This window comes from Mesocricetus auratus, unplaced genomic scaffold, assembly GCF_017639785.1.
Source record: "Mesocricetus auratus isolate SY011 unplaced genomic scaffold, BCM_Maur_2.0 Super-Scaffold_100676, whole genome shotgun sequence".
NCBI lineage: Eukaryota > Metazoa > Chordata > Mammalia > Rodentia > Cricetidae > Mesocricetus > Mesocricetus auratus.
This window is the reverse complement of record NW_024429266.1, coordinates 98097320-98122776: the sequence shown is the minus strand read 5'-3', so window position 1 is coordinate 98122776 and position 25457 is coordinate 98097320. Positions and strand designations below refer to the sequence as shown.

Below are 25457 nucleotides of genomic sequence, written 5' to 3'. Positions count from 1 at the left end.
CAGCTGGGCCAGGCCGAGGCTTGGACTGGATGCGGCTGGCAGCCGCCCCGGACCTGTCCCTAGCGGGAGGTGGGCAGCAAGCTATTTTTAGCTCACAGAAGGAGATACGGCTCTGGTTCTCCCTAGAGACGACCCAGGCTGGCCTCCTCCCACCTCAGCTTCTCAGGGCTGGGGAGACTAGTGTGGTTGACCACAGGCATCTTCCTTCTCTTCTCTCTTTATTTCCTGCCCACCCCGGCCGCTCTCCCTTGCCTGCGTGTGTCTGTGCAGCGCGCATGAGTCGCTCCCCCCACGACGGGGGTGGTGCCCAGGGTCCTGGAGCGGGAACCGAACCCGGTGCCCACCCGCTGAGCCGCCCGGCCCTGGTCCTCGCGCTTGGGCGCCATCCCCAGCGGGCTCCTCGAGCGAGGCCGCCCCCTACAACGGGGCTTCCCTCCTCCGTCCCCTCCCAGGGCGCCGCACACCCCACTCCGCGCAGAGCGAATGGGCAGCGACCACGACAGTTCCCACACTTTATGCGGATTCAGTCCTCGAGAGGGTCCGCGCACGGGGGCGTCACACACAGGCGCACTCCCGCGCCGACAGCTCCTGCAGCGTGTGGTAGCGGCTGTGCACGTCCAGGAAGGAGACCTCGTCCTCGTAGGCCGTGGGGCGGCAGCACGGGTGCGCGCGGACCCGCTCTTTGCGCACGCGCCTCCGCTGGCGCAGGCGCCGCAGGCCCAGGTCGTAGATGCGCACGGCCGCCTCGCACGCGCCCGCGCAGTAGCGGAACAGCACCGTCTCGTCCGACGTGTAGCCCAGGCCCAACTCGCTCACGCTCACCTCGAGCTCTCTCAGCCCGCACGGCCGCGCGCCCGACCGCGCCCGCGCCCGCCGACGCCGGGGCCCCGCTCGACGGCGCGGGCCCGACGGGCGCGCGGCCCAGGGGGAAAGCTCTCGAAGCTCCACGGCATCCGGGGCGCCCTGCAGCAGAGCTCGGTCTGTGGCGGGAAGAGGGAGACAGAGGATTGGGTCGTGGGAGCTGGCTCCACCCACACCCCGCCCGGCGCGTGCGCACTCCTGGCTGCGGCGGGGGCGTGGCCAGCGGCGGAAGGAGGGGCACAGACGATTGGCCGGCCAGGGCCCCGCCCCACCCCATCTGAAGGGTGCGCAGAAAGGAGGGGGGCTCAGGAGGCAGAGGCAGGAGGGTCGCTTCTGGGGCACCCTCGGCCACCCCGGGCAACATGACACCCCGCGTCAATAAATCTAAAGCTCAGGCGGTCAGCGCGGCCCCTCCACCTCGCGCCCCGCCCCTTCCGGCGTCCCGCCCCCTGGTCCCTTGGGCGGGGCTTACACTGGGCCAGGCGGGCGATGCGAGCATCCAGGGTGCGTGTAGGGCGTCGCAGAGGGGCGAGCGCGGGTCCCAGGCGGCGGCCCAGCAGCAGACCCTCCTGGCACATCCAGACAGACAGCAAGGAGCTGCAGAGGAGCGACACCAGGGCCGCTGCCTTCCAGCGCCTCATCCTGGGCCTCGGCCTGCGGGGACACAGGGTGGTGGGTGTCTCTCGGGGGGCAACAGCGGGTGCAAAGGCCCCGAGGCTGGGAAAGGGTGGTGACAGCGGGGGGTGCCTCGGCATCTTCTCTCCCCTTGGCCACTCGCTGCCTGCCTGCCTCCGCTTCCCCTCCATCAGGATACCCGCACTTCTTGCGGGTAGACACCCCCCAGTTTACCCAGCGGCCCCGGCTTCGGCCTGGGAATGTTTGCATCGATTTGCACGGCCCCACTCCAGCAAGGCCGCACACCCCAAGCCAGTGTTTACTGAGCCCCAAGTGCGTACCAGGCCCGACGCCCCACACACGGGAGACTTCTGTGTCAGTGTCAAGCGGGGGAAACTGAGGCGCAGAACAGGTGGAGGCTCCCTGACCCTCCACTCGGATCCTCCTGCCCACCTCGGGCCCCGCTCCCCGCGAGCGAGCACGGCTGCATCCTCGCGGCAAACCACATACACGCACGCACACACACCCGGTACTGCGGAGCAAAGGCTCGGGCCCGCCCACTAGCCAAGGATAGCCCGGGGTCTCCAGGACCGCGTGCTGCCTGCAGGAGCTGGAAACCAAGCCCGGGTCCCCCACCCGCGGGCAGAGCCGCTGGGGACCCCCGGCGGGGCTCCGAGCCGGTGAACAATGGCCCCTCTGTCCGGGGTCGCCCGACTGGTTCGTCTGGCGCGGAAAGGGGTGCTGGGGCGGCCATGGGCACGCAGAGGCTCCGGGGTGGGGCCCCGCGGCCACCGCGTGCTTCCTGGGGCCTCAGTCTCCCCATCTGCAGTGGTGTCCGGCCGACCTGCTCGCGCATGGGGGAGGGGCGCGCATGACGCGGGGCGCCGTGGCGCTCAGCCTCCTCCCTCCGCCGTGACCCCGGCAGGTCAAGCGTAGCCCAGGCTGGCCTCCAACTGTGCAGGCGTGGCCGCGGAGAGGGGGCTTCGCTGCGTATGCTTTAGGCAGCCAGCTTTTCCCCCGTCTGTGGGGAAACTGAGGCCTCCCGGAGCTCCGGTCCTCACCTCCCTCCGAGGGCCCCGCCCGCCCGCCGGCGGGACGCACATCTGGGGGCAAAGCCACAACATCTGCGGAGCACAGCTGGTTCCGATGAGCTGTGGGGGCCGCGGCCCAGGGTGGCCTTTGGGGCTCGGTGGGTTGGGGGCACAGCCGCTCCTTCGCGGCCGCCACCCCCACCACGACAGCGGGGAAGGGCAGGACTCCAGGGCCGCTGCACCTCTAGGGCCTGGTTTGTTCAAACTCCTGCTCGTACCTCGAAGCCCAAATTCCAGCGTCCCACCACACGTCCAGATTTCATCTTACTAGGGTCTGCGGGAGCACACGCCGCCGCGTGCCTGGCCGCGGGGTAGGTCAGGGGGCGACTGTGCAGTCAGTGGCCAGGCTGTGGCAAGTGTCAGCTTAGCCATTCCGTCCCGCTTAGACTCTCTGAAACGCAGGGAGGGCACTGGCGGCTCCGCGTTGCACCGCAGATAGGCTTAAGCGGGGCAGGGGGCTCGGGGACCCTGCGACCTCCGCTGCGGAGACCCCTGCCCCCCAGGCGCAGGCAGGAGCAGAGACGTGGACTGTGCCCGCCCCGGGCTGGCGGTGCGCATGACCGCGGATAACCGGATCAAGCTAATGCGGGTTGAGCCGCCGGCGCCGGGTGCAAGGGCGGCCGGGAGACAGCCGGTCCCACGCCTGACCATCTGGCTTGGAAGAGAAACTGAGGCAGGCCCTGGGACTGCCTGCCCTCGCCCTCCGTCCCAAATCCGAAGTCTGGTCTCAGGTGAAGGTGTCGGTCCTCTGAGCCGCAGTTTCCCCAGGCGGAGCCCAGGCGCCTGCAGCGCCTTTTTCCTCTCGAATCATCCTCATTACCTTAAGTTCCGTGTGTTTGCACGAGGCGGGTGCTGGGCACCGGGGGTCACGAGCTGCGAGGTCCCCAGGGACAGCTCTGCCCCCGTTGACTTTCTCCCAGTATTTTCCTTGTGCCTCTTCTGGTTTTGAGTCAGTGTAGCCCAGGCTGGGCCCTGGGTAGCCGAGGCTGACCTTGAACCCCTGATCTCCTGAATAGCTGTGATGACAGGCCCTACATGCCACACCTGCTCCCCATGATTTCCCTGCCAACCTTCCAGAACCTTCTCTCCCCACTCGTCACCAGGTCACAAGCCAAGCTTTCCCCACTCACAGAACTCACCCTCCAGCCCCAACGTAGTGCCCCTCCTCCAGAGAGCCTCCCACCTTGCTGCCAGGGTCTCTGTCTCAGGCCCCCGCGCCAGGGGCTGCTTCTAGGGACAGCGCCCACGGCTACACATTCGTCCGAGCATCTCTGGCGTTTGTGTTTTGGTGCCTGGCTGAGTTTGTTTGTTTTTTATTTAATTTTGAGAACAGGATTGTGGCGTTTCAGGACTGGATGCCCTGCTGACGGTGTGTGCTGAGCTGGGGGGGCATGCCCGGTGGAGGGGTTGTCTGACTGGGGGGTGCCTGGTTTGGGGGTACCCGTCTGAGGAGCGTTGACCAGCTGGGGTGTGCCCGTCTGAGGGGTACCTGGCTGGGGGGTGACTGATAGGTGCCCGTCCCTGGGGGGGTGACCAGCTGGGGGTGTCTGGCTGTGGGGTGACCAGCTGGGGTGTCTGGCTGTGGGGTGACCAGCTGGGGTGTCTGGCTGTGGGGTGACAAGCTGGGGTGTCTGGCTGTGGGGTGACCAGCTGGGGTGTCTGGCTGTGGGGTGACCAGCTGGGGTGTCTGGCTGTGGGGTGACCAGCTGGGGTGTCTGGCTGTGGGGTGTCTGGCTGGGGGTGACCGGCTGGGGGTGTCTGGCTGTGGGGTGTCTGGCTGGGGGTGACCGGCTGGGGGTGTCTGGCTGTGGGGTGTCTGGCTGGGGGTGACCGGCTGGGGGTGACCAGCTGGGGTGTCTGGCTGTGGGGTGTCTGGCTGGGGGTGTCTGGCTGTGGGGTGTCTGGCTGGGGGTGACCAGCTGGGGTGTCTGGCTGTGGGGTGACCGGCTGGGGGTGTCTGGCTGGGGGGTGTCTGGCTGGGGGTGTCTGGTTGTGGGGTGACCAGCTGGGGGTGTCTGGCTGTGGGGTGACCAGCTGGGGGTGTCTGGCTGGGGGTGACCAGCTGGGGGTGTCTGGTTGTGGGGTGACCAGCTGGGGGTGTCTGGCTGGGGGTGACCAGCTGGGGGTGTCTGGCTGGGGGGTGTCTGGCTGGGGGTGTCTGGCTGGGGGGTGTCTGGCTGGGGGTGTCTGGCTGGGGGTGACCAGCTGGGGGTGTCTGGCTGGAGTTGACCAGCTGGGGGTGTCTGGCTGGGGGTGTCTGGTTGTGGGGTGACCAGCTGGGGGTGCCCGATTTGTTAGTTTTTCACTCTGCTGCCACAGCCAGCCCTTTGTGGTTGCCTAGGGGTTTGGAGCGGGTTAGGGGCCCGGGACCCTCAGAAGTCCCCGGATGAAAGAGCGGGAGGGGTGTCCAGCCTGGGGCGAGGGGCTGGGGTGAGAGGAGCTGGTCAGGCTGGAATCCGCCCACCCGCCACTGACATCCTGCCTGTCACGCCCCATGGGGCTTCCTCAGCCCGGGGCACTGACACACAAAGGGTGTCCCAGAACAGCAGGGATGTGAGGCCCAGTGGAGGCGGCGGGACGGAAACCCAGGGGTCCAGTACTCAAGCACAGCCCCCCAGCCCCAGTGGGCCAGGCAGGTGGCAACCCCCCAAGTCCCCCAAATTCGCATCTCAGCATCCAGCCTGGGCTTCACGATCTCTGCCTCCAGTCCCACCTGAAGTCTGCCCACTCTGCAGCAACCCTGGGCCTGGTGACTTCTCACCCATAAACCGAATTATCTGGGGGATATTCTGGAGCAAGAACTCGGAGAGTGGGGAACACACACCCCGTTTCCAATCTGAGCTTTGCCCTTAAGGGACACCCCCTCCTCCAAAGAGCCCCACGCCCTCTTGTGGCTGAACAGCGACTCAGGAGCCCAGCGGCCCGGCCCTTCCCGGGGAGGACACGGTGTCCCCGGGCGCGCAGGGAACGCGCCCCTGAGGTGTTTACTTCTGTGCGCCGCGGGGCTACACGCGGCCGAACCCCCTTCTGAGGTTCACTGCGACCTCGGTGTCCCTCCTCCATCCCCCCTGCCTGACGGAGCGCTCACGGGGGTCCGGGGGTCCAGCAGATTGGCTCAGGAGCCGGGAGCGCGCCCCGTCGGGTACGGAACCCTGCGGTGACACGGGAGGGGGGCCTTGGGGACTGCCCCCGTACTGCACTGCGGGACTCAGCTTACCTGCCGGGGGCTCCAGATGACCCGGTCAGTGGTGACTCCTCCGGCCACCCGAGCCCGGCCCGGCCCCAGCCACCGCGTGCGCCATCCGGATCGCGGGGACCCGAGGCGACCCGGGGACCCCGTGCCGGAGGAGGCCACCGCACAGGGTGCGGGACGCGGGCCGGGCCATGGGGTTTCCCCCCCTGTCCTCTCTCGCTCTGGATTCCCGGGGCTCGCCGGGCTCAGTGCACCCCGGGGCGGCGCGCGTGGGAGGCTGAAGCGCGCTCGGGACGCGGGGCCACGCGGGGAGCGCGGGGCGCACGGACAGAGCCACCGCGCGCTCTCCCTCTGCTCCCGCCGCGTACGGCTCCGGCCGGCTGGGCTGGAGGGGGCGTGGCTTTCCCGGAGGCGTGGACGTGGGCGTGGCACAGGGTTTCCCGGGCTCGGGAGCCGCCCTCGTCCCGCCCACAGCCTGAGGGGCGCGCCGGGAGAGCAGGTGGCAGGAACGCGGGAGGCCCTGGACGACCACACGGAAGGATCGGTGGACTCTCCCGGGACTCTCCTTCATCCGAGACTCTGCGCCCGGAATCCAGTCCGCACTAAGTTTGCGCACCTATTCCTCATGTCCCCAACTTCCCACCTGGACCCCCTTAGACTACGCACGGAGGGGAACCCCTAGAGCATCAGATTCCCCCAGATTGATGTCCCCAGTGCTCTGTGGTCATCTAAGTTGAAACCTAGAGTCTCAAGACACCCCGTGACCCTCCTGGCCAGCCAAAAAGCCACTCTGCACCCACCCACGATCCCCCACAGGCCCTCTCCAACCCTCTGTCCGCCCCAAGAAGCCTTTCCAGGTCTCTGCTCAGAGATTATATAGGTCTGGATTATATAGGTCTGTAGAAGATCCCGTGGTCCGCGGTGAACCACACCCATCGTCGCTTCCTGTCACCCTGTCCCTTAGAGCCCCGTGGGGGACCCCATTTCTCACTAACGGCTTCCCCTAAAGCACCCCATTCGGGACCCCATCACCCAAACCCACCACGCCCTGCTCCACCGCCTGCGACTCGCAAGCGCCTCCTAGCGGCGAGCACTCAGGGGCGAGGAAGGATGTGGCCACGCCCCCTCACGTCCAGTTGCTGAGAAACCACTGCCCTGAGGCCCCGCCCTGGACACCCGGTGCCCGCCCGCTCCTCTCCAGCACTCTTGGCTGCCACGGGTGTCTCGGGTGGGGGCTCATTTAACGTTCACTCATCCCAGAGGCCTTTTCAGGACTGACCCCCAAACCAGTCCTGCCCCTTCCCAAGGGCCTGCCCTGGGCACACCCCCACCCCGCGCTGGTGGAGTGTGTGCGCATGTGCACATTGGGTGCAGGTGTTGATGTGGGTTTGTTTGACTTCGTGGGTCAGACCAGCAGGTTTCTGAAAGTCACTTGTGCGCTGTACACTCTGAGACCTGAGGCAGCGACTTCTCCCTGTACCTCCGGTTTCCAAGAGATTTATTTGCCCAGGGGCGAGGGCATGGCACAGGAGGGGGAGATGGGCAAGGCCTGGTAAGGGGGAGGTGTGGTGAAGCCTGGCATGGGGGACACAGGGTCAGGACGCGGCACGAGGGAGGTGGGGTGAGGATGTAGCCAGGAGGGGCAGATGGGGACAGGGCTTGGAATGGGGACATGGGCAAGAGCCTGGCATGGGGGAGATGGGCAGGGGACTGGCAGGGGGGAGAGAGGTGAGGGTGTGGCACGGGGAGATGGGCTGAGGGTGTGGCACGGGGAGATGGCATGAAGGTGTGGCATGGGAGATAAGGTGAGGGTGTGGCACGGGGGAGATGGGACATTCAGGCTGGGGCACTTCCAGCCTAGGCATCTCCCCATCCCTGTTGTCACTCAGAGCTGGACGCCCAGTCAGCAGCATGCGAGCTGCACACGCAGCATGACTCTCAGCCGTAGGTGCCGTACACACCAGAGGCACACTGACTTCACACACACTCCTTCCCGGGACTGCGCACGCGCGCGCACGCACACACACACACACGCACACACATAGACATACACACACAGACACACACACGCACGCACGCACGCGCACACACACACAGACATACACACACACGCACGCACGCACACACACAGACATACACACACACGCACGCACGCACACACACAGACATACACACACCCACACACACGCACGCACGCACGCGCACACACACAGACACACACACACACGTCTCTTCTTGGCCCACACACAGAGGAGCTCCCCTGAGGCTCATCCACACACACTCAGTTCTGCTACAGTCTGGCGCTGGTTGACACAGACTCACACCAGCCGATCCACGTAAACAACACAGTTGCTCCCTGTCCATGTCCTCTGTCATATCCATCACCCTGACACACTAACACAGCATGCACCATGCTCGAGAAAAACCCTCGGCTGCTGAGGCACACTCGAGACACACATGGGGGCTGGGGTGCGAGGCCGGGCCCCTTGCACACACAGCCGACTAGAGCCCATTCCCGCTGGGCCAGCCACCATGAAGCTGTCACCAGCCACCTCTGCTCACCCGGCCCAGCCGCGACTGGGGGTGGGGCAGACAGACACATGGGGAGCAGGACGCACACACATGTGCCCACCATGTGGACGCTCATAAAATGGTTGCCCTGGCAACAGCAACTTGAAAGGCCAGGCTCTTCCTCTGGGGTAGGGGCGCAGGGGTGGAGCTGACACCGGCAGGCGGGCCGAGAGCAGAAGGTGGGGACACAGGATCTGCACCCACCTCTGACCCCATTTCTGGGACACGTGGTTTATTACAAACACCCACAGGGATCTCATCAGCCTCGGAGACGCAAAGTGTCTGCCTAACTCAGGGCTGGACGTGGTCACACCAGAAACACAGGTGCCATCTATCCCGACAGCCTCCCGGGTAACCCACATGCTGTCACCCCCCAGACAGAGGTTGACAAACAGATGCCCTGTCATACTCTGTGAGTCACACCTCAGCTGGGAACTGGGACACACATGCACACACACATACACACACCACACACATGCACGCGTGCGCACACACACATGCACACACACGTGCACACACACACACCCTCTCCTTGCAGAATTCTCCACCCCCAGCTAAGATGAGGCTGACCCCACTGGGATTGTGTTGGGTGAGGCAGACGCTCCATGGAGACTGTTGGTGTTACCTCCTTCGGGGACGCTCGCGGCCTTCCAGTCTGGGAGCCCGAGCTCAGGGCTGGGCTGGGGTGTTTATAGTATTTATGTTAAGTCCTCCTGCCCCAGTTTCCCTACCAGAGCCTAACTGGGGAATCTGAGGCTCAGACTCACAGACGATGCAGGCCCATTGATGCACCTCAGCAAGGGTGCCTGGCCCTGGTGGAGGGGACAGGAACCTGAGCTCTGGCCCCCACCCCACCGAGAGTTTGCCTGGACTTCTTTCCTGAATCTGCCTTCCCTGCCCTGCCACATGGCCTTGGTGACAGACTGTGGTTGTGAAACCTGGGGCTCAGAGAGGTCATGCAGCAGGTTCCGGTCACACGGCAAAGACGCTGTCGCTTGGGGACTGTGCAGAGTGTCCCATCTCCTGCTCTGGAGCCAGCCTGACCTCTCCTGCTGGCCACCATTCCCAAGGGGAAGCGCTCTGTTCTTGGGTGGAGACCCACGCCAAGGCTTGGGAGGCCGGAGGCCTCTGGCCAAAACGTGAACTTGGCTGGTGGGGAAGTTTCCATCTTAGCATTAGGAGTTGGTCCAGGGCCAGGCGATCGGGGACTGGACCCCGGGGGGAGGGGACCCCCAGGGACTAGCCCCGCAGGAACTCAGTGTGCCTCTACCCCTCCAGGCCATCTCCACGTAACCATTAACCTCAAAGGCACCGTCTTGCTGTGTGTGTGGTGCCAAGGTGACAGAGATTGCCCAGCCTCAGTTTCCCCATCCGTGAAATAGTTCCTAGCTGTGTTCCAGGCTGAGCCTTGGATACCCTCTATTTGACAGGAGTGTCCTCGGGCTTCCCTTCCAGGACGGGGTTTCGTCTTTTGAAAGGAACCATACTGTAGCCCAGGCTAGCCTGGACCTTAACTCCTGACCCATCGAGCGTGTTCCCTGGTGGTCTTTGAGGTGCTCCGGATAGAACCAGGGCTTCAGCCGGGTCAGCGAGGGCTCTACCTGCTGAGCCCAGTCCCGGGCTGACTTCTAACAAGGCTTTGCTCTGTAGCCCAGGCTGGTCTGGACTCTCCACGGTTTGCAGGGCTGGATTCTGGGACTTGGGGTGACTGTCGCTTCTAGTGTGGGAGCCGCAGCGGGGTCCCCGGCATCACCTGACTCTCTGGTGGGGGTGGGGGGTCACCGGCCACGGAGGGACCCTGGCGGCCCGTGGGCGGCCGGAAAGAGCGGACTGCAGATCCAGGCGGAGATGGTAAAAACAGGACCCGGCTGTTCCCCTGGGGGCCATAGACAGCCCGGGGTCGGAGGCCAAGGCCGAGTTCCCCCGAGGTCCGGGGTCAGCAAGGTGGGAAACGCATCAGGCCGGCCACCTGGACAGCGGCTCCGGCCCGGGGAGCTGGGAGAGGGCGGCGCGGCGGGCGGGGCTTGCGCGCGGGGGCGGAGCCGGAGGCGGGCCTGCCGGCGGGCCGTGCTGCGCACGCGCACACTCGCAGGGGTGCGGGCCCTCCGCCACTGATTTGGCCCTGGCTCCTCTAATCCCCCTGCTCCCGACCTGCAGCCCTGAGATAAGGACCCAGCTGCAGACGCAGATAAAAGAATTGCAGCCACACAAATCCGGGAGGCCAGCCGCGGGCTCCCAGCCTGGGGCCGCACCTGCCAGGCCTGGGGGGAAGGGCGGGGGGTGGGACACGCAGGCAGGCACGGACCTGGAGAGACAGAAAAGGAGCAAGTCAAAAGCGGAGGCAGGGGGATTGCCGTGAGTTTGGGGTTGGCCTGGGACGGAAAGTGAGACTTTGTCACAAAAAGACAAAAACGAGAGAGAGAGAGAGAGAGAGAGAGAGAGAGAGAGAGAGAGAGAGAGAGAGAGAGAGAGAGAGAGAATGCCGAGCACGGTTCAGAGGTGGCAGCAGGAGGATCAGGAGTTCAAGGTCACTTTCAGCCACAGTGAGGTGGAGGCTAGCCTGGGCTACCTGAGACCTTATCTCAAAAACCACGAAAATAAAACTGTTGAGGCTAAATAAGAGGGATAGAAGAGACAGGCAGGGCGGAGGGTGGACGGATGCCGCAGCGGGGACCGCTTGGAGCCTCAGTTTCCCTCCGTGTCCCTCAGTTCTTGGTGTCTGTCAGGTGAAATCAGGCCGGGGCATGGTTTGCCACCCCTCCGGGGTTATCCGGATCCCCCAACGGCGACACCGGAGTGACCCTGGGTGTGGGAACTGCGGGGGGGGGAGGGTGCACATGTGCAGGGTCGGGGAGGTTTGAGCTTGGGCTTGGAGGTGAGGACAGGACTCTGGCCGTGCACCGTCGCGGCGGCTAAGCCCCGCAGCTGTCCAGGCCGCCCTGCGCAGAAGAGGACAGGGTCGCCCTCTGCCGGCCCCAGTTTCCCCCACCGTGTCCTCACCGCGAGCCAAGGTGGACCCTACAAGGGAGCCCCGTCTTTACATGAGTGTCGTGTTATCCCCATCTTGCCCTGCAGGGGGAGGCAGAGGACAGCAGGGCACCGGGGGAGACGCGCCTGCGCTTGCAGGCCACGCGGGAAAGCCGAGGCCCCAGACTGTCTTCCGAGCGGCACACACGCGTGGCGCGCGGGAGAGGGAAGGACACTGGGCGCACGCCCTCAACCCCAAGAGTATCTGTGTTCGAGGTCGGCCTGTGTGAGCCGCAGGCGCCACCGCCGCCCACGGGTGACCGGCACGCCAACCCGGTCGGAACGCCGGGCACTTCCGGTTCCTGCGCGGGCCGTCCAGCCCCGAGGCCCCGCCCCCGCCGTGCGCACGCGCGCCTTGGCGTCATCGGTGCGGTCTGAGCATGCGCACTCCGTTCGGCAGGCTCTGGCGGACACGCGCGACCCGGAAGACTTTCGTGCCACACTACAGAGCCGGCGTGAGGGGCGTCGATGGCGGAGGATGCGGAGGCGGCAGCCGAGAGCGGCGGCGGCGGCGACCCCGGCGTCGGCGCGGGCGAACGGGGCGTAGCGCCCATTAAAGCTCAGTGAGTCGCTGGCGCCGGATGGCGAGGCTGATGGGGCCTTCCCGGCGTTCGTGGCGCGACGCGAGCGGTGCATGCCGGGAGGTGTGGCGGCGTCCCGAAGCGGGGCAGACCGGTAGCGCCAGTGCCTCTGCGGAGAGGAACACGTTGTCGGCTGTCACACGCGCGGGACACGGATGTGCGCATGCGCAGCGTGGGGGCGGGTCCAGACGCGACAGCCGCGGTGCATGCTAGGGCTTGTAGTTTTCATGACTCGCTCTGCATTAAGGCTTGTAAGCGGGCGGAAAGGCTTCCCGGGAAGCATGGCGGCTTGGCTCTACCTATCAAGCACGCAGGGACTTGTAGTTTCTCTGTAGTCCAACGTTGATTGCTGGCATTTATGCATAACAACCTGTAACGGAGCGGGGACACGAATGGGTCCTTCAAATGCAAAATAGGTGTCCCCCTGTCCCTGGGGTGCGGCCGGGTGAGAGCTGTTTCTAAGCAGCGATCTTCCTGTGGGTAGAAGGCTGTGAGCCAGGACATTAGTTCCCGCTCTCCTTTCCCTATGCCAGTGGAGCCTCTCCCTCTCTGACAGGTACCGCACCACCAAGGAGCGGTTCCACCAATACCTGGAAGCAGACAAGCGGGAGGATGCAGGACAGGAATCGCCCGCAGGAGATCCCGATGGTAGTGACCCGGCCGAGCCCGAAGCCAAGAGGATCCGCCTGGAAGATGGGCAGGAGAATGGGAAGACAGAGGTGGCAGCTGAGCCCTCCGAGCAACCACAGATGCCAAGGAGGGCCCGTGGCCAGAACAAAAGCCGGCCTCACGTGAAGCCGACGCACTACGACAAGGAGAGGCTCTGCCCGTCCCTCCTCCAGGTGAGAGCTCCTCTGGGAGGCCTTCATGGGCCTGTCTCCTCAGCCTGAAGCTGCCTCGCTGCCCGCGACATGTCCGTGGCCCTTGGCTTCTCGTCTGCCCTCAGCCTGCCCATTGCCACTGCCCCTGTCTGCAGGCCACGCTGGCACGTTTGTGTCCTTTAAGGCATGGCTTCTCTGTGTGTGGCCTGTTGATGGAACTTGTTTCCAGTCTGGTCCCACCGCCATGTTGCCCCAAGTAAACACACAGAGACTTAATGAATTATAAACTGTTGGCTGGTGGCTAGGGCTTCTTATTGGCTAGCTCTGTAAATCGTGTATTTCTATGTGGTTTTGGGTTACCAGAGAACACCTGGTGCGTCCTATCCTCCCGGTCCCTCAACGGTGTTTCTTCCCCGTCTCCCTCTGCCTACCTTTCCCAGAATTCTCCTCCTCACAGTTCCACCTATCTTCCTGTCCCTATTGGCTATTGGCCAAACAGTGTTTTATTCATCAGCCAATAAAAGAAACTTATATACAGACGACCATTCCCCGTCAGTGGCCCATGCCAGTCTGGTAAATCTGTTTGAGGTGTGCCTAAAGAGACTAATCTTCCGTATCTGTGAGAGGGTGTTGGACGCCCTGAAACTGGAGTTGTAGGCGTTGTGAGCTGCCACACGGGTGCTGGAAATCACACCCAGTCGTGTGCTAGAACAGCTGGTGCTCTTGGCGTCATGTGAGCCTGACGCCATCCCAGTTTTAGAGCTGAGACACTGGCACTCGGGGGTGTCTGGTACTCCCGGGGACTGGAGAGTAGTCCCTCGAAGCTGCCCTGGCCACTCCCCCCTCTCCCAGCCCCTGTCCCCTGCTCCCCACAGGAGTCAGCCACGTGTGCATTTGGTGACCGGTGCCGATTCCTGCATGATGTGGGACGCTACCTGGAGACAAAACCGGCAGACCTGGGCCCCCGCTGCGTGCTCTTTGACACCTTCGGCCGGTGCCCTTACAGCGTGACCTGTCGCTTTGCGGGGGCACACCTGGGGCCTGAGGGTCAGAACCTGGTGCAGGACGACGTGGTGGCTCGCTGCGTGCACCTCCCTCCCGTGCGCAACGGCCTGAGCAGAGCCCTGCAGCAGCAGCTGCGCAAGCGCCAAGTGTGCTTTGAGCGAGCTGAGCAGGCCCTGCGACGCCTGACCCAGGGCCCCAAGCCCGTCGTCCCTGAGACCACCGTAGCCACGGTTACCCCAGAGCAGAACAGCTGCCACGCCCAGCTGGACACTGCGGGAGGGGCCAGCACCCCGAGTGGCAGCCCTGTTCCCACCTGTGGCCCCTTGACGGACGAGGACATCATTCGGCTGCGGCCCTGTGAGAAGAAGCGGGTAAGGATTGGGGGGACGGGGATCCTGGCTCTGGGAGTCACAGTAAGCACAGCAACTTCCGGCCCTGCCCCAGGGAGAGGCTTCCCCAGGTTAACAGCTCTGCCCCAGCAGGAGAGGCTTCCCCGGGCCTAACAGCTCTGCTCCAGGGAGAGGCTTCCCCAGGTTAACAGCTCTGCTCCAGGGAGAGGCTTCCCCAGGTTAACAGCTCTGCTCCAGGTTAACAGCTCTGCTCCAGGGAGAGGCTTCCCCAGGTTAACAGCTCTGCCCCAGCAGGAGAGGCTTCCCCGGGGCTAACAGCTCTGCTCCAGGGAGAGGCTTCCCCAGGTTAACAGCTCTGCTCCAGCAGGGAGAGGCTTCCCCAGGTTAGCAGCTCTGCCCCAGCAGGAGAGGCTTCCCCAGGTTAACAGCTCTGCTCCAGGGAGAGGCTTCCCCTGGGGAGTTTTTTGCTCTGCTCTGTCCCTGGAGTGTAGGCAGCAGCTCCTCTCTGTTAGCGAAGCTTTCCCTGGAGAGAGCCATGCAGCCTTGCTCCACTCCACTCCGGCTCTGTCTGTGCCCTGGTGAAGGAAGGTGTCGCCCAAACCTTATTCAAGGGGTTTATTGGGAGGGAGGAATCCAGGAAGGTGACTGCCATTGCTGAGGTTGAGAAGACCCGCAGCAAACTGAACAGCACAGGGTTTACGTAGGGCCTCTTAGGGCGGAGTGTTTCCAGGGAGAAGATTTCCAGGGTGGGGATTGGTCAGATTTCAGTCCCGTGAGCTCAGATTGGCTAGAACTCATGCTCAGGAATCGGTTCGTTTTCCTGCTCGGAAAGATTTGGTTCTGGTTTCCTGGTCAAAGTGCGTTTTTCACTGGTCCTTTTTAACTTGTTGGCTCTAATTTCAGGGACAGGGTATATTTCTTTCACTGGCTCTGGTTCTAGAGCCAAAATGTGTTTCTTTGCCACTGGTTTCAGGGCCAGGATGGATTTCTTTCACTTGGCTCTGGTTTCAGGGCCAAAGTCGGTTTCTTTGGCTGGCCCTTTTACCTTGCAGGCATAGCATCTGGGCTCCAACATTGTCCGCAATCCTGCCTCACCAGAAAGAGCCTGGAGGATCAGGGCTAGGGGCTACGGGGCAACATGGAAGGTTCCTAAAAGGGAGGGCATTGAGCCTGGGGCTTTAACTGTTGACTAGAAACTCTCCTTCTAGAAGCCTGGGCACTGATGAACTTTTCTCCTCAGAGGAGCGGACGCGGTGTGTACAGAGGCGCCGTAGAAGGAGCCACCGTAAAGTGTGGGAGGGGGAACATGCTCTAGACGGGGTGAAGGGCGCCTGACTTCACCTGGTGTCCCCTTTCCCTCCAGCTGGACATCAGTGGGAAACTCTACCTTGCTCCGCTCACCACGGTAGGAGGTGGCTGGGGGTGGGCGGCTCAGTAGTTCCCTGGGGCATTGCTGATGTCTGGGCGTCCCTGCTTTGCCGACCTCTGAGGCCTGACCATGTCCTTGTCCTGGCCAGTGCGGGAACCTGCCCTTTCGCCGCATCTGCAAGCGCTTCGGTGCCGATGTGACGTGTGGTGAGATGGCCGTGTGCACGAACCTGCTGCAGGGACAGATGTCTGAGTGGGCCTTGCTCAAGCGCCACCCCTGCGAGGACATGTTTGGGGTGCAAGTCAGTGTTTGCCCTGAGGGAGGTTGGAAGGGGCTGCCATGTTGGGGAGCAATGCCAGGATCCGTGGCCTTGCCCCCTGACCTTTTGTCCATGGGATGACCCCGGTGGGCTGGTCGCTGACCACACTCTGCCTGGCGCAGCTGGAGGGCGCCTTCCCTGACACCATGACCAAATGCGCTGAGCTCCTGAACCGCACCATCGACGTGGACTTTGTGGACATTAATGTGGGCTGCCCCATTGACCTTGTCTACAAGAAGGTGACTCAGCTCTGGAGCCTGAGAGGGTGTGGCCCAAGCCTGGGACCCTGCCCTGCTGTCCCCGTCTCACAGGGAGCACCCTGAGCTGGGTGGCAGGCAATTCGGTTGTATGTGGGTACCCATGGGGAGAGTGTGATTTCTCAGGGGGTCACCCGGTTGTCCATGTCCCATAGGGTGGCGGCTGCGCACTCATGAATCGCTCGGCCAAGTTCCAGCAGATTGTAAGGGGCGTGAATGAGGTAACCTGTGCTCGTCAGGGATGTCCCTCCTCGTCCCCACATGGTTCCGCCCTGTAGCCTCCGGTCTTGCTCCCTCTCTGCCCTTGCACCGCAGGTGCTGGACGTGCCGCTGACTGTGAAGATGCGTACGGGCGTGCAGGAGCGTGTGAGCCTGGCCCACCGCCTGCTGCCTGAGCTGCGGGACTGGGGTGTCGCCCTGGTCACGGTGGGTCTCTGTGCCTTTCCTGGTCCCTTGGTTTCGGTCTCTTTGTTCCTTACTGTGCCCCCTGCCCCCCCACCCCCTCCTCACCACTGCCCCCCCCCCTCAGCTCCATGGCCGCTCCCGGGAACAGCGCTACACCAGGCTGGCCGACTGGCCCTACATCGAGCAGTGCGCCAAGCTGGCCAGCCCCATGCCCCTGTTCGGTAGGTGCCCAGAGCCACCGGGGCCGCTCGCCCTGCTGCATCTCAGCTGGGAAGACAGGGAGGATGCCGGGTCCCTGGGAGATCCCAAAACAACACCGTGGGCCTGCCACTCTCAAGACCCGCTGTCTCCTCAGGAAACGGGGACATCCTTTCGTTTGAGGATGCCAACTGTGCCATGCAGACGGGCGTTGCAGGGGTCATGATCGCCCGGTGAGTGGCATCTGGGCTGGGACGGGCCCCTGGGTGGGCAAGGCCTGGTGCCCAGGTGTCTGGCAGGAGGCACCGTCCCCACTGACTGACTGTCCCCTCCACAGTGGGGCCTTGCTCAAGCCCTGGCTGTTCACGGAGATCAAGGAACAGAGACACTGGGACATCTCATCCTCTGAGCGCCTGGACATCCTGAGGGACTTCACACACTACGGCCTGGAACACTGGGGCTCTGACACGCAGGGCGTGGAGCGGACCCGGCGCTTCCTCCTCGAGTGGCTCTCCTTTCTTTGCAGGTCAGCGCCAGGTGCCGAGGAGAGAGCTGGGGACTGTAGCCTCAGGTCTCTCCCTGCCTGACTGCCTCCTCTGTCCTCCCCGACCTCAGGTATGTGCCTGTGGGCCTGCTTGAGCGACTCCCACAGAGGATCAACGAAAGGCCACCCTACTACCTAGGCCGAGACCACCTGGAGACGCTCATGGCCAGCCAGCAGGCCGCAGACTGGATCCGCATCAGGTACCCACTGGCCTGGGTTGTTCTGCGGGGTGATGCTGGGAGGCCCAGGCCTGACTTGTCACCCTGTCCCCACAGTGAGATGCTGCTTGGACCAGTCCCACCTGGCTTTGCCTTCCTGCCCAAGCACAAAGCCAATGCCTACAAGTAGCCAACGGAGACAATAAATTTTATTCTTCTACAACTTCTTTTTCTTGGTTTTTTGAGACAAGGCTTCGTGTTTCCTGGGATTTCCTGGAACCCTAGACACACACCCACCATTACGTTCAGTTTTCTTTTAGGTGTCATGAGGTGGCATCCTTTCCTCTTCCTCCGGGATGCGGCCCTGGCTGGTGCATGGTCCCCGTCTGCCCTGTTATCCGTCATGCTGGCCAGCACCCTCGTGACAGTGAATCAGGGCAGCCTGGCCCATGGTGTGTCTGTCCAGGCAGTGAAGGGAGTCACCTCCTGCCCACCCCCACCCCGGAATCCGAGTGGTAGGCCCATCCTGGACTGGAACCCTCCACCTAGCAACGGGGCAAACAACCCAGGGGACTCTGTCCCCGAGGTGCCTCCGCTGCCACCCGGGCCCCCTCCCCTAGGGTGGCCTGTCTGCCCCATGCAGCACCCCAAAACCCTCTACCCCCCAGCCATACCCCAGGAAGGCTTCGACCCACGGGGCCTGGAGGGCACTGAGGTGCCAGGTGGCCCAGAACCGCTTCCCACCATAGGTACAATGGTGGTGGCAGGCAGGGTGTGTGATGGCCTTGGGGCCTGGGCTCCTGCCCCACCCACCAGACGCCTTTATCCACAGCCAGCGCCAGCCTGCTCTATCAGAATCCGGGCTCGGACCAGGATGTGCTGTCGGCGCCTCCAGCAGGTACTGGCCAGCGCCCTGAGCACGCTCAGAGCAGGCTCCGTCCTGACCCAAGATGAGACCCTGGGGCGCCTCTGTACCCCAGACAGATCCCCCCATACTAACTCATGTGCCACAGTTTGAAGTGACAACTAGAGACCAGGCCGAAGCTTGCTTCGGTGACAACAGCTGCCACTAGGTAAGGCTTTCCACAAGGCCCAGCCACTCACAAACTCAGGACACTGCTCCCCTGAGAATAGGAGTCTCCCCAATAGTCTCCGAGTGTCTTACCCTCCATGAGTCCCCAGATGCCTGCTGACAAAGCCAGCAGCAGACACCTCTGAGGTGAGGGCCGTGTCCTATGGGTCCCTGCCATCCCTGGTTTGGTTCCCCATGGACGCCCTTCTCAGTGCCCGCCACCTTCAGGCTTCCAGATGGCTCCCTGCGGCTGCTTCTTTGACCCCCGCATCTACCGGATCGAGTGGGCCACCTCCGACTTCGGCCAGTCGTCCCTGTACAAGGTGGCAGTGGCCGGGGGTCCCACCCTGTCCAGTGGCTACCTGCTGGAGGCTCCACCCTACCTCAAGGCCCCGGGGCCTCTGCCTCCGCCCTACCCCCACTACCAGCCGGCTCCCGGAGGGCCACAGTTCCTCACACACTACCTTCCGCCCGAGGAGTCTGGGCCCGAGGCAGTGGGCTTTGTGGGGGATGGAGGGTCCCTCAACTTCATGGAGATGCTCAGAGATGGCCTGGCACTCCCTCCAGCCCCCAAAGAGACTAAGCCCTTGCTCGCCCCAGTCCCCACAGCACACACGCTGCCACCTGGACCCTATGGCCCTCTCCGGGGCCATGCTAGCCAGTTCCCAGGGCCCCAGGTGACCATGAGGCCCATCGAAGCCCCCAGGGAGATGCAGGGCAGTGCTGTGGCCAGGCTGGGTCTGCGGTTCCCTCCCGGGCCTGTGGACCCCAAGGCGGCTGAGGTGGAGGACACTACCCCAATGGGCTCAGGTGAGACTGTGCCTCCCGAGGTGGCCCGCGCTTTCTTCTTACCGGACAAGGTCCTTCTAGAAGATGCCATGAAACTTTTCGATTGTCTCCCTGGTGGCGCTGAGCCTGAGGTGGCCCTGCACAGGCGTCCTGGGCCCAGCCCGACGGACCGTGGTGGTGGTGAGGGCGACAGCACAGCTGACATCCGCTCCCTGCACCTGCCCGACGAGCTGCTGTCCTTCGACTATGGCGTCCCTGAGGTCCTGGATGCCGTGGCCAGTGTGGATTACGTTTTCAGCTTCAAGGCCCTGGACGATGAGCCACTGCCCCATGTGGGGGTCCCTGCCACTGACTCGGCGGCCCCTGGCCTACGGTCCCACCAGTCAGGGAAGAAGACCACCACACCCACCAAGAAAGGGAAACCAGGTGGCAGACACAGGCAGACCGCAGGCCCGGCAGGTGCTACCACCACAGTACCCAGGCTGGGCCCGGGAACTGCCCCCAATTAAAGTGCTTTGATCTCTGCTATGTGTGGACATGGGTCCTGGGCCTGTGACGTGGCAAGGCTGCTCAGACCGCATGGGGAGGCCAGGGGGACCTGGCAGTGGCCAGCCGCCTTCAGAGTTGAGCCGGGAACCTCAGAATTGAGTGTCAGGTGTCAGGCATGTATCTGAACTGTGACCCTGTACTCGGGAGGCTGGGGCAGGGGAGGTGGTGGTCAGTCAGAGTCACAAAGGACAGTCCCGTCTAAAAGAAATGAGGACAGAGGGGCTGGGCTGCAGCTCAGTAGAGTACGGTGTTGGGGTTCAGTGCTTGGAGCTCATTTGTTACACACAAGGCCCTGGACTCTATCCCCTGTGCTACATGAACTGTGTGTGGTTCACGACTGTAACCCTGATTCTGAGGAGATGAGAGGAACCAAGAGGATCAGAATTTCAAGGCTAGCCTGAGCTACATGAGACTATCAACAAGAAAACCAGTCTCCCGGGGCTGGCCATGTTGGGAGGCCTCCTGAGAAGTGAGGTTTTCTTTTCCATCCAGACGCCACACTGAAATGGGTTTCCTTGTATGTTTGGGGGTCTGCAGAGGAGTGGACAGTGTGCAGGGCAGGCCCTGGAGGGTGGCTCTCCCCAGCCCCCGCCAGCTCTCCGTACCTCAGTCCCCACAAGGCCACGGTTTGTGGAAGGCAGGCAGGAAGGTCACCGCTGCTATTTGGGGGCTGTGGTGGTGTCTGGGAAGCTGGGCTCAGCCTCAGCACGGTTGCTGGGGAGGGCGTGACACTAAGAGCCACAGGCTTGTTTGTGGGAGCAGGTGTGGGCTCTGGGGAAGGGCTGCACCCTGTGGGGAGGCAACAAGTCTCTTTCCCCCAAAAGCTGAGGGTGCCAGGAGGGTGTCTGTCCCCTGGGGAGCCCACAGTCAAGAGCAGGAGCAAGTGAGGCTCACGGGAGCCCGGGACCCTGAAGGCAGGAGCGCCAGCTCCAGAGTTGTCCTCTGACTCCACAGGCACAGTTCACCGTCTGTCACCCCCTGCTTGCCTCATGCTCAAGGCCAAGGCCACCGTCACCTGTGGGCTCTGCCTTGCCACCTCTGTAAGTGTTAGCTGAGACAGGGTCTCGGTGTGCAGCCCTGGCTGGCTTGGAGCTCACAGGGATTAGTCTCCCTCAAGGCAAGTGTCACCATGTGTAGCTTGCTTTTCTTTCTTGGACAGGGCTCTTGATGCCTCAAACCTATGTAGTGGAGAACGACCTAGAACTCCTGATCTTTTGGCCTCTACCTGTGGAGTGCTGGGTTGACGGGTCCTGTGGACGGAGCTCAGGGTCTCTGTGTGAGCAGCCCATCGTAACCGTCCTATGAGAGTTGGGGTTCCCTGCCTTGCTCGGCCCCCCTCCCCACCTTCCGGGGTTGCAGGGAAGAGAGACCATCTCCAGGCCCCCTCCCCTCCCGTGCTGGCTAAGCAAGGGTTATGGGTTTGAGCGGCGGTTTTCTGATTGTGCAATGGAAGGGCTTGAACTAAAGTGCTGTGAATTCTGGGTGGGGAACACGTGCAGCCTGGGGGTGCTCCCCATCGGGCTGAGGGACATCCAGGAAGAGCCTCTGGAAGCAGTTCCAACTGAACCACTGACAGAGGGGCTGGGTCGCCGTGGGCAGACTTTGATTGGCACTCATGAAGTCCTGGGTCAGCCCCCAGCACCACATAAACCGTATGGCAGCCCGCATATGTCACCTCAGAGCTAGGTGCAGGCAGGAGGATCAGGAGTTCAAGGTCACCTGCTACTATATAGCCTTTAAGACCAGCACTGGGGAGGCAGAGGCAGGTGACTGCGAGTCTGAGGCCAGCCTGGGCTGGAGTTCCAGACCGACTACATAGCTAGACCCTATCTTTGAAATTAAAATGCTGAAATTGGTTGCATGTACTGATGATTCCAGCACGGCAGGAACAGAAGCAGGAATGTGGGGTCTCGGAGGCCATCAGCCTAGTCCCAGTTTCAGCAAGACTGTCCTCCAAGCTCCGTGTCTGGCGTTCATGTCATGCACAATCCCGGTCGGTTAGTGATCCGGGAGCTTGCCCCGGGAAGTGTCCGGGAAGAGCCGTGATTGACAGTTAGGTCCCGAAGGTCTGAAGGAGGGTGCCAAGCTCCTGCCTGTCCTGTGAGAGTCTGAACGGCACTGCCGAGGTCCCACCTGTCGTCCCTGTGACATCCCCACCCTGAGACTGTCTGCTCCTGCAGAGAGCAAGGGCTGACACGCCTGAGCATGGGAGAGCAGTGCTGGGAATGGGCGGTCACTCAAGGGAGGTGGGCGGGGGTCTGGGAATGGGCGGTCACTCAAGGGAGGTGGGCGGGGGTCTGGGAATGGGCGGTCACTCAAGGGAGGTGGGCGGGGTCTGGGAATGGGCGGTCACTCAAGGGTGGTAGGGCGGGGTCTGGAGCAGGACCCACATCAGCCGGAGAGATGGGAGAACCAGGATGGAGGGACAAGCTTCAGGGAGAGAATGTCTCCCTGGGTGCGGCCGCCTCCATTTTCTTTATTAAACAACAAAAAGATTTTTATTTCGTGTGCGCTGGTGTCTTGCCTGGGTGTGCACCATCTGAGTGCAGTGCCTGAGGAGGCTGGGCGGGGGTGTAGCCCTGGCTGTCTTGGAACTCACTCTGTAGACCAGGCTGGTCTTGAACTCACACAGATCTGCCTGCCTCTTCCTCAGAAATGCTGGGACTAAAGGCGTGTGCCATCACACTCGACTTCAATTTTTTAAAAAAACGTTTTCCCCAAACCATGAAGGACCAGTGTCCTTTGAGCTCTCCACCTCGTGGGACAATGGAGTTGAAGCAGGTGAGGCCCGCCACCATCAGACCCACCCCCTGGAAGCGCCACTGAGTCAGGGAGCTTTCGTTGCAGAACCCTGCAAGTTGGTACATGCTTACATGCGCCACCTGCTGCCACGGCTGGGGGAGACTGGTAGTGTGGAGTACGCATGGGGAGGCCACAGGTTTCCAGGAGCAGAAACAGAAAACAGGATCAGTGCCTCGGTGAGGCCCAGGCCTGGGCCAGGTCCTGATCCAGCTGCCCGGAGCAAGTGCCACGGCAGCCCCAATTCGAGGCATTGCCTTGGATGGCAGTGTTGGGGAGGAGCGGGGCGCACAGCGCCAGGGGCCCACTCATCTGTGGTGTCTGATGAGACGTGCCCCCCACGCCCTCAGATTTGAACCTTGGTCCTGGGTCGGTGGTGCTGTTTGCTTAAGAACCTTAGAAGACGCTGCTTGCTCCGGGGTGGGGGAGTGTGTAGCCTCCACCACCTCCAGCCCTAAGCTTCCTGCTCTGGGTGCCACCTGTCACACCTCACCTGCCATTACAAACCGTCCTTCAGCAGCGGCTGCAGTCTAACCCTGGCTGTCTCCCAACAGGAAGGCTAAGAAGCCACTAACTCTGTCCACCAGGCTAGATGTCTCAGCCTCTCTTGTCTGTATTGGAAACTTGAGGAAGCGCCCCCCCGAGTTTGAATTCCACCCCAGCTCCGCTTGAAGGCCACAGGGCTATCTCTGTATAAGCAGTGCTCTGTCACCAAGTGTGGTGTTGGAATGAAGCTGACCCCCACAGGTCTGTATGTCTGAATGCTTGGTCCTAGCTGGTGGAGTTGTCTGGGAAGGATTAGGAGGTGTGGTCTTGTTGGACGAGATGGGCTTGGAGGGTTCAAAAGCCCCATGCCAAAGCCAGCCATGGTGGCTCTCACCTCTAATCCCAGCCAGCACTCAGGAGGCAGAGTCATGTGGATCTGTGAGTTTGAGGTCAGCCTCATCTACACAACAAGTTCCAGAAGAGTCAGGGCTACACAGAGAAACCCTGTCTCAAACAAACAAAATCCGCCCACACAGGCCCTAACCCTATGTACAGCTTGTCTGCCACCCACTGTGATATTCATGGGTTCCCTCTCTGAAACTGCTTTTTTTTTTTTCTCCAGGAGGTTTTCTCTGTAGCTTTTGAAGCCTGTCCTGACACTCACTCTGTAGACCAGGTTGACCTCGAACTCAGAGATCCACCTGCCTCTGCCTCCTGAGTGCTGGGATTAAAGGCGTGCGCCACCAGTGCTCTGCTTATTGCTTTTTTAAGATGACTTTGTCATCATGTCTCCTCACAGTGACAAACTGGTAATTAAGACACGGAAGACCCAGGCTTCTGTCCTGTCCTTATCAAGGGACTTCCATATAGAGGCCCAAGGTGGCTGTTGGTGTTCCAGCCATCATATCTTTATTCCAGTGAGCCTGAGGGGAAATAGCATGGGATTGAATACTGTGTTCATGGACCACTGTGTTCACTGGGCCTCCCAGAGGCATTCTGTACGGGACCCCCAGTCCTGCCCAGTGTCCCTCCCTGCCTGGGACCTGATGGCCATGGACTTCAGTGTGACCTCCCAGAGCAGCATTTGTAACTCAGAAGTCTCCATTTCCTCACGGGGACCTGGAGCAGGGCTAGCTACCCCCCCCCCCCCGGAGGCTGAGAGCTGCTATCATTCGGTGATTATAGCTTCTGACTTTGGCTTGGTGGCTTCAGTGGGAGGGAACCCAGATGAGGATGGTCTGAGCCTGTTCCCCAGGAAGGATGAGAGGGTGTGGCGGTACCTGCCAGACAGTCTGGATCTGGAGAGTTCTGGTGTGAAATGAGCAATGGCTACGACAAATGGGCCAGCGAGATAGCTCAATGGGTAAAGGTGCTTGCTGCCAGGACTGATGACCTAAGTTCAAGTCCTGAGACCCACTTGAGTAGGAGACAGTGACTCCCAAAAACTCCTTGGACTTTCACAAGCACACACACCCGCAAACACACACACACACACACACACACACACACACACACACACACACACACACACACACACACAGGAGAAACCGAGGTGAGTACCAGACGCCGCCACCTGCTCCTGCCACCACGCCTGGCTGTATTCGCTGACTCACAAACCCTTCCGTCCTTTGGTTGCTTACGTTGTTTTGTCACAGAAGCCAGAAAAGGGACTAAGATGTCACCTTCTTGTCCCCATTGGGGGTCCCCTGGGGCTCTCTTCCTGGACTAGAGTGACTGGGCTGGCTGAGGCCTGGGGTCTCCGAGCAGTAGTTCTGGGATCACGTGTTTGCCTTTCTGGGACATCTTGGGAGGAACAGGGGCATCCTTCCCCAGCCTGCAGGGACTACCCCAGGAACCCATTCCCAACTCCCCCGACAAGATCTCCACGGACAAAGCTACTTCAGGATACACACTCACCCCAAGTTCCTAGGAGAGGCCGACATTTGCCCTCATCCCAGTATAGACAAAGCCCTTTGGGGTACCTTTCAGGTGTCCAGAATGTGAGCATTTTTATTCTGGAAGGGTCACCCCATGCAAGCATGTGTCCTGCTGTTACCAGCGTGGGGCAGGCCTTGCTAGGGACACAGAATCGAGACCCAGTGGTCAAAGGGCTCAGTGTCTTCTCTCTGGGGAGTCAGCAGGAAGCTGGCTCTCCCAGAGTAAGGTTTTTTTTTTTTTGGATACCTACATGACCCCCTGGGGCTGGAACATGGGTGGTGATCCACCTACCCTACAAAGGACAACACAAACATCCCAGAGTGTATTGGTTTCCACGATGTGGAGAGCCTGGTCAGTGTCCATGTCCCCAAGAAACCATCATTGAAAGTCATTCTGTCTGGATTTGTCTACGTCTAAAGACTCCGTGTGACCAGTGCCGCGTGAATGAACAGAGACACT

General features: G+C 62.1%; 3 protein-coding genes across 4 annotated transcripts; 2 read left to right on the top strand and 1 right to left on the bottom strand.

Annotated features, from left to right (window-relative positions):
- Positions 1-201: 201 nt before the first annotated feature.
- Positions 202-6133, bottom strand: Nrtn (neurturin). The gene is made up of 3 exons (XM_005081360.4): positions 5785-6133; positions 1334-1515; positions 202-980 (listed from the first exon to the last, which is right to left on the bottom strand). The coding sequence occupies exons 2-3, from the start codon at positions 1500-1502 to the stop codon at positions 556-558; spliced, it is 594 nt and encodes a 197-aa protein (XP_005081417.1). The 5' UTR covers positions 1503-1515; positions 5785-6133; the 3' UTR covers positions 202-555.
- Positions 6134-11198: 5065 nt separating this feature from the next.
- Positions 11199-17588, top strand: Dus3l (dihydrouridine synthase 3 like). 2 transcript variants are annotated; one of them, XM_005081358.4, is made up of 13 exons: positions 11199-11921; positions 12496-12781; positions 13636-14136; positions 15479-15520; positions 15633-15785; positions 15926-16042; positions 16216-16281; positions 16376-16486; positions 16590-16686; positions 16821-16896; positions 17001-17189; positions 17279-17407; positions 17483-17588. In XM_005081358.4, the coding sequence occupies exons 1-13, from the start codon at positions 11827-11829 to the stop codon at positions 17553-17555; spliced, it is 1935 nt and encodes a 644-aa protein (XP_005081415.1). In that variant the 5' UTR covers positions 11199-11826; the 3' UTR covers positions 17556-17588. The 2 variants fall into 2 exon arrangements, with proteins under 2 accessions (XP_005081415.1, XP_040594156.1); XM_040738222.1 differs by lacking the exon at positions 11199-11921 and adding an exon at positions 12179-12384.
- A 20-nt stretch (positions 17589-17608) lies between these two features.
- Positions 17609-19750, top strand: Prr22 (proline rich 22). The gene is made up of 3 exons (XM_040738223.1): positions 17609-18114; positions 18198-18263; positions 18666-19750. The coding sequence occupies exons 1-3, from the start codon at positions 17691-17693 to the stop codon at positions 19733-19735; spliced, it is 1560 nt and encodes a 519-aa protein (XP_040594157.1). The 5' UTR covers positions 17609-17690; the 3' UTR covers positions 19736-19750.
- Positions 19751-25457: the final 5707 nt, after the last annotated feature.

Excerpts from the sequence above, each read along its gene's own strand:
- Dus3l (XM_005081358.4), top strand. The coding sequence starts at position 11,827 with ATGGCGGAGGATGCGGAGGCGGCAGCCGAGAGCGGCGGCGGCGGCGAC. Across the intron at positions 16,043-16,215 it reads TTGACCTTGTCTACAAGAAG|GGTGGCGGCTGCGCACTCAT; the intron begins GTGACTCAGCTC and ends CATGTCCCATAG. Across the intron at positions 16,487-16,589 it reads GGGGTGTCGCCCTGGTCACG|CTCCATGGCCGCTCCCGGGA; the intron begins GTGGGTCTCTGT and ends CCCCCCCCTCAG.
- Nrtn (XM_005081360.4), bottom strand. The coding sequence starts at position 1,502 with ATGAGGCGCTGGAAGGCAGCGGCCCTGGTGTCGCTCCTCTGCAGCTCC. Across the intron at positions 981-1,333 it reads CATCGCCCGCCTGGCCCAGT|ACCGAGCTCTGCTGCAGGGC; the intron begins GTAAGCCCCGCC and ends TTCCCGCCACAG.
- Prr22 (XM_040738223.1), top strand. The coding sequence starts at position 17,691 with ATGAGGTGGCATCCTTTCCTCTTCCTCCGGGATGCGGCCCTGGCTGGT. Across the intron at positions 18,115-18,197 it reads AGAACCGCTTCCCACCATAG|CCAGCGCCAGCCTGCTCTAT; the intron begins GTACAATGGTGG and ends CTTTATCCACAG. Across the intron at positions 18,264-18,665 it reads GCTGTCGGCGCCTCCAGCAG|GCTTCCAGATGGCTCCCTGC; the intron begins GTACTGGCCAGC and ends CGCCACCTTCAG.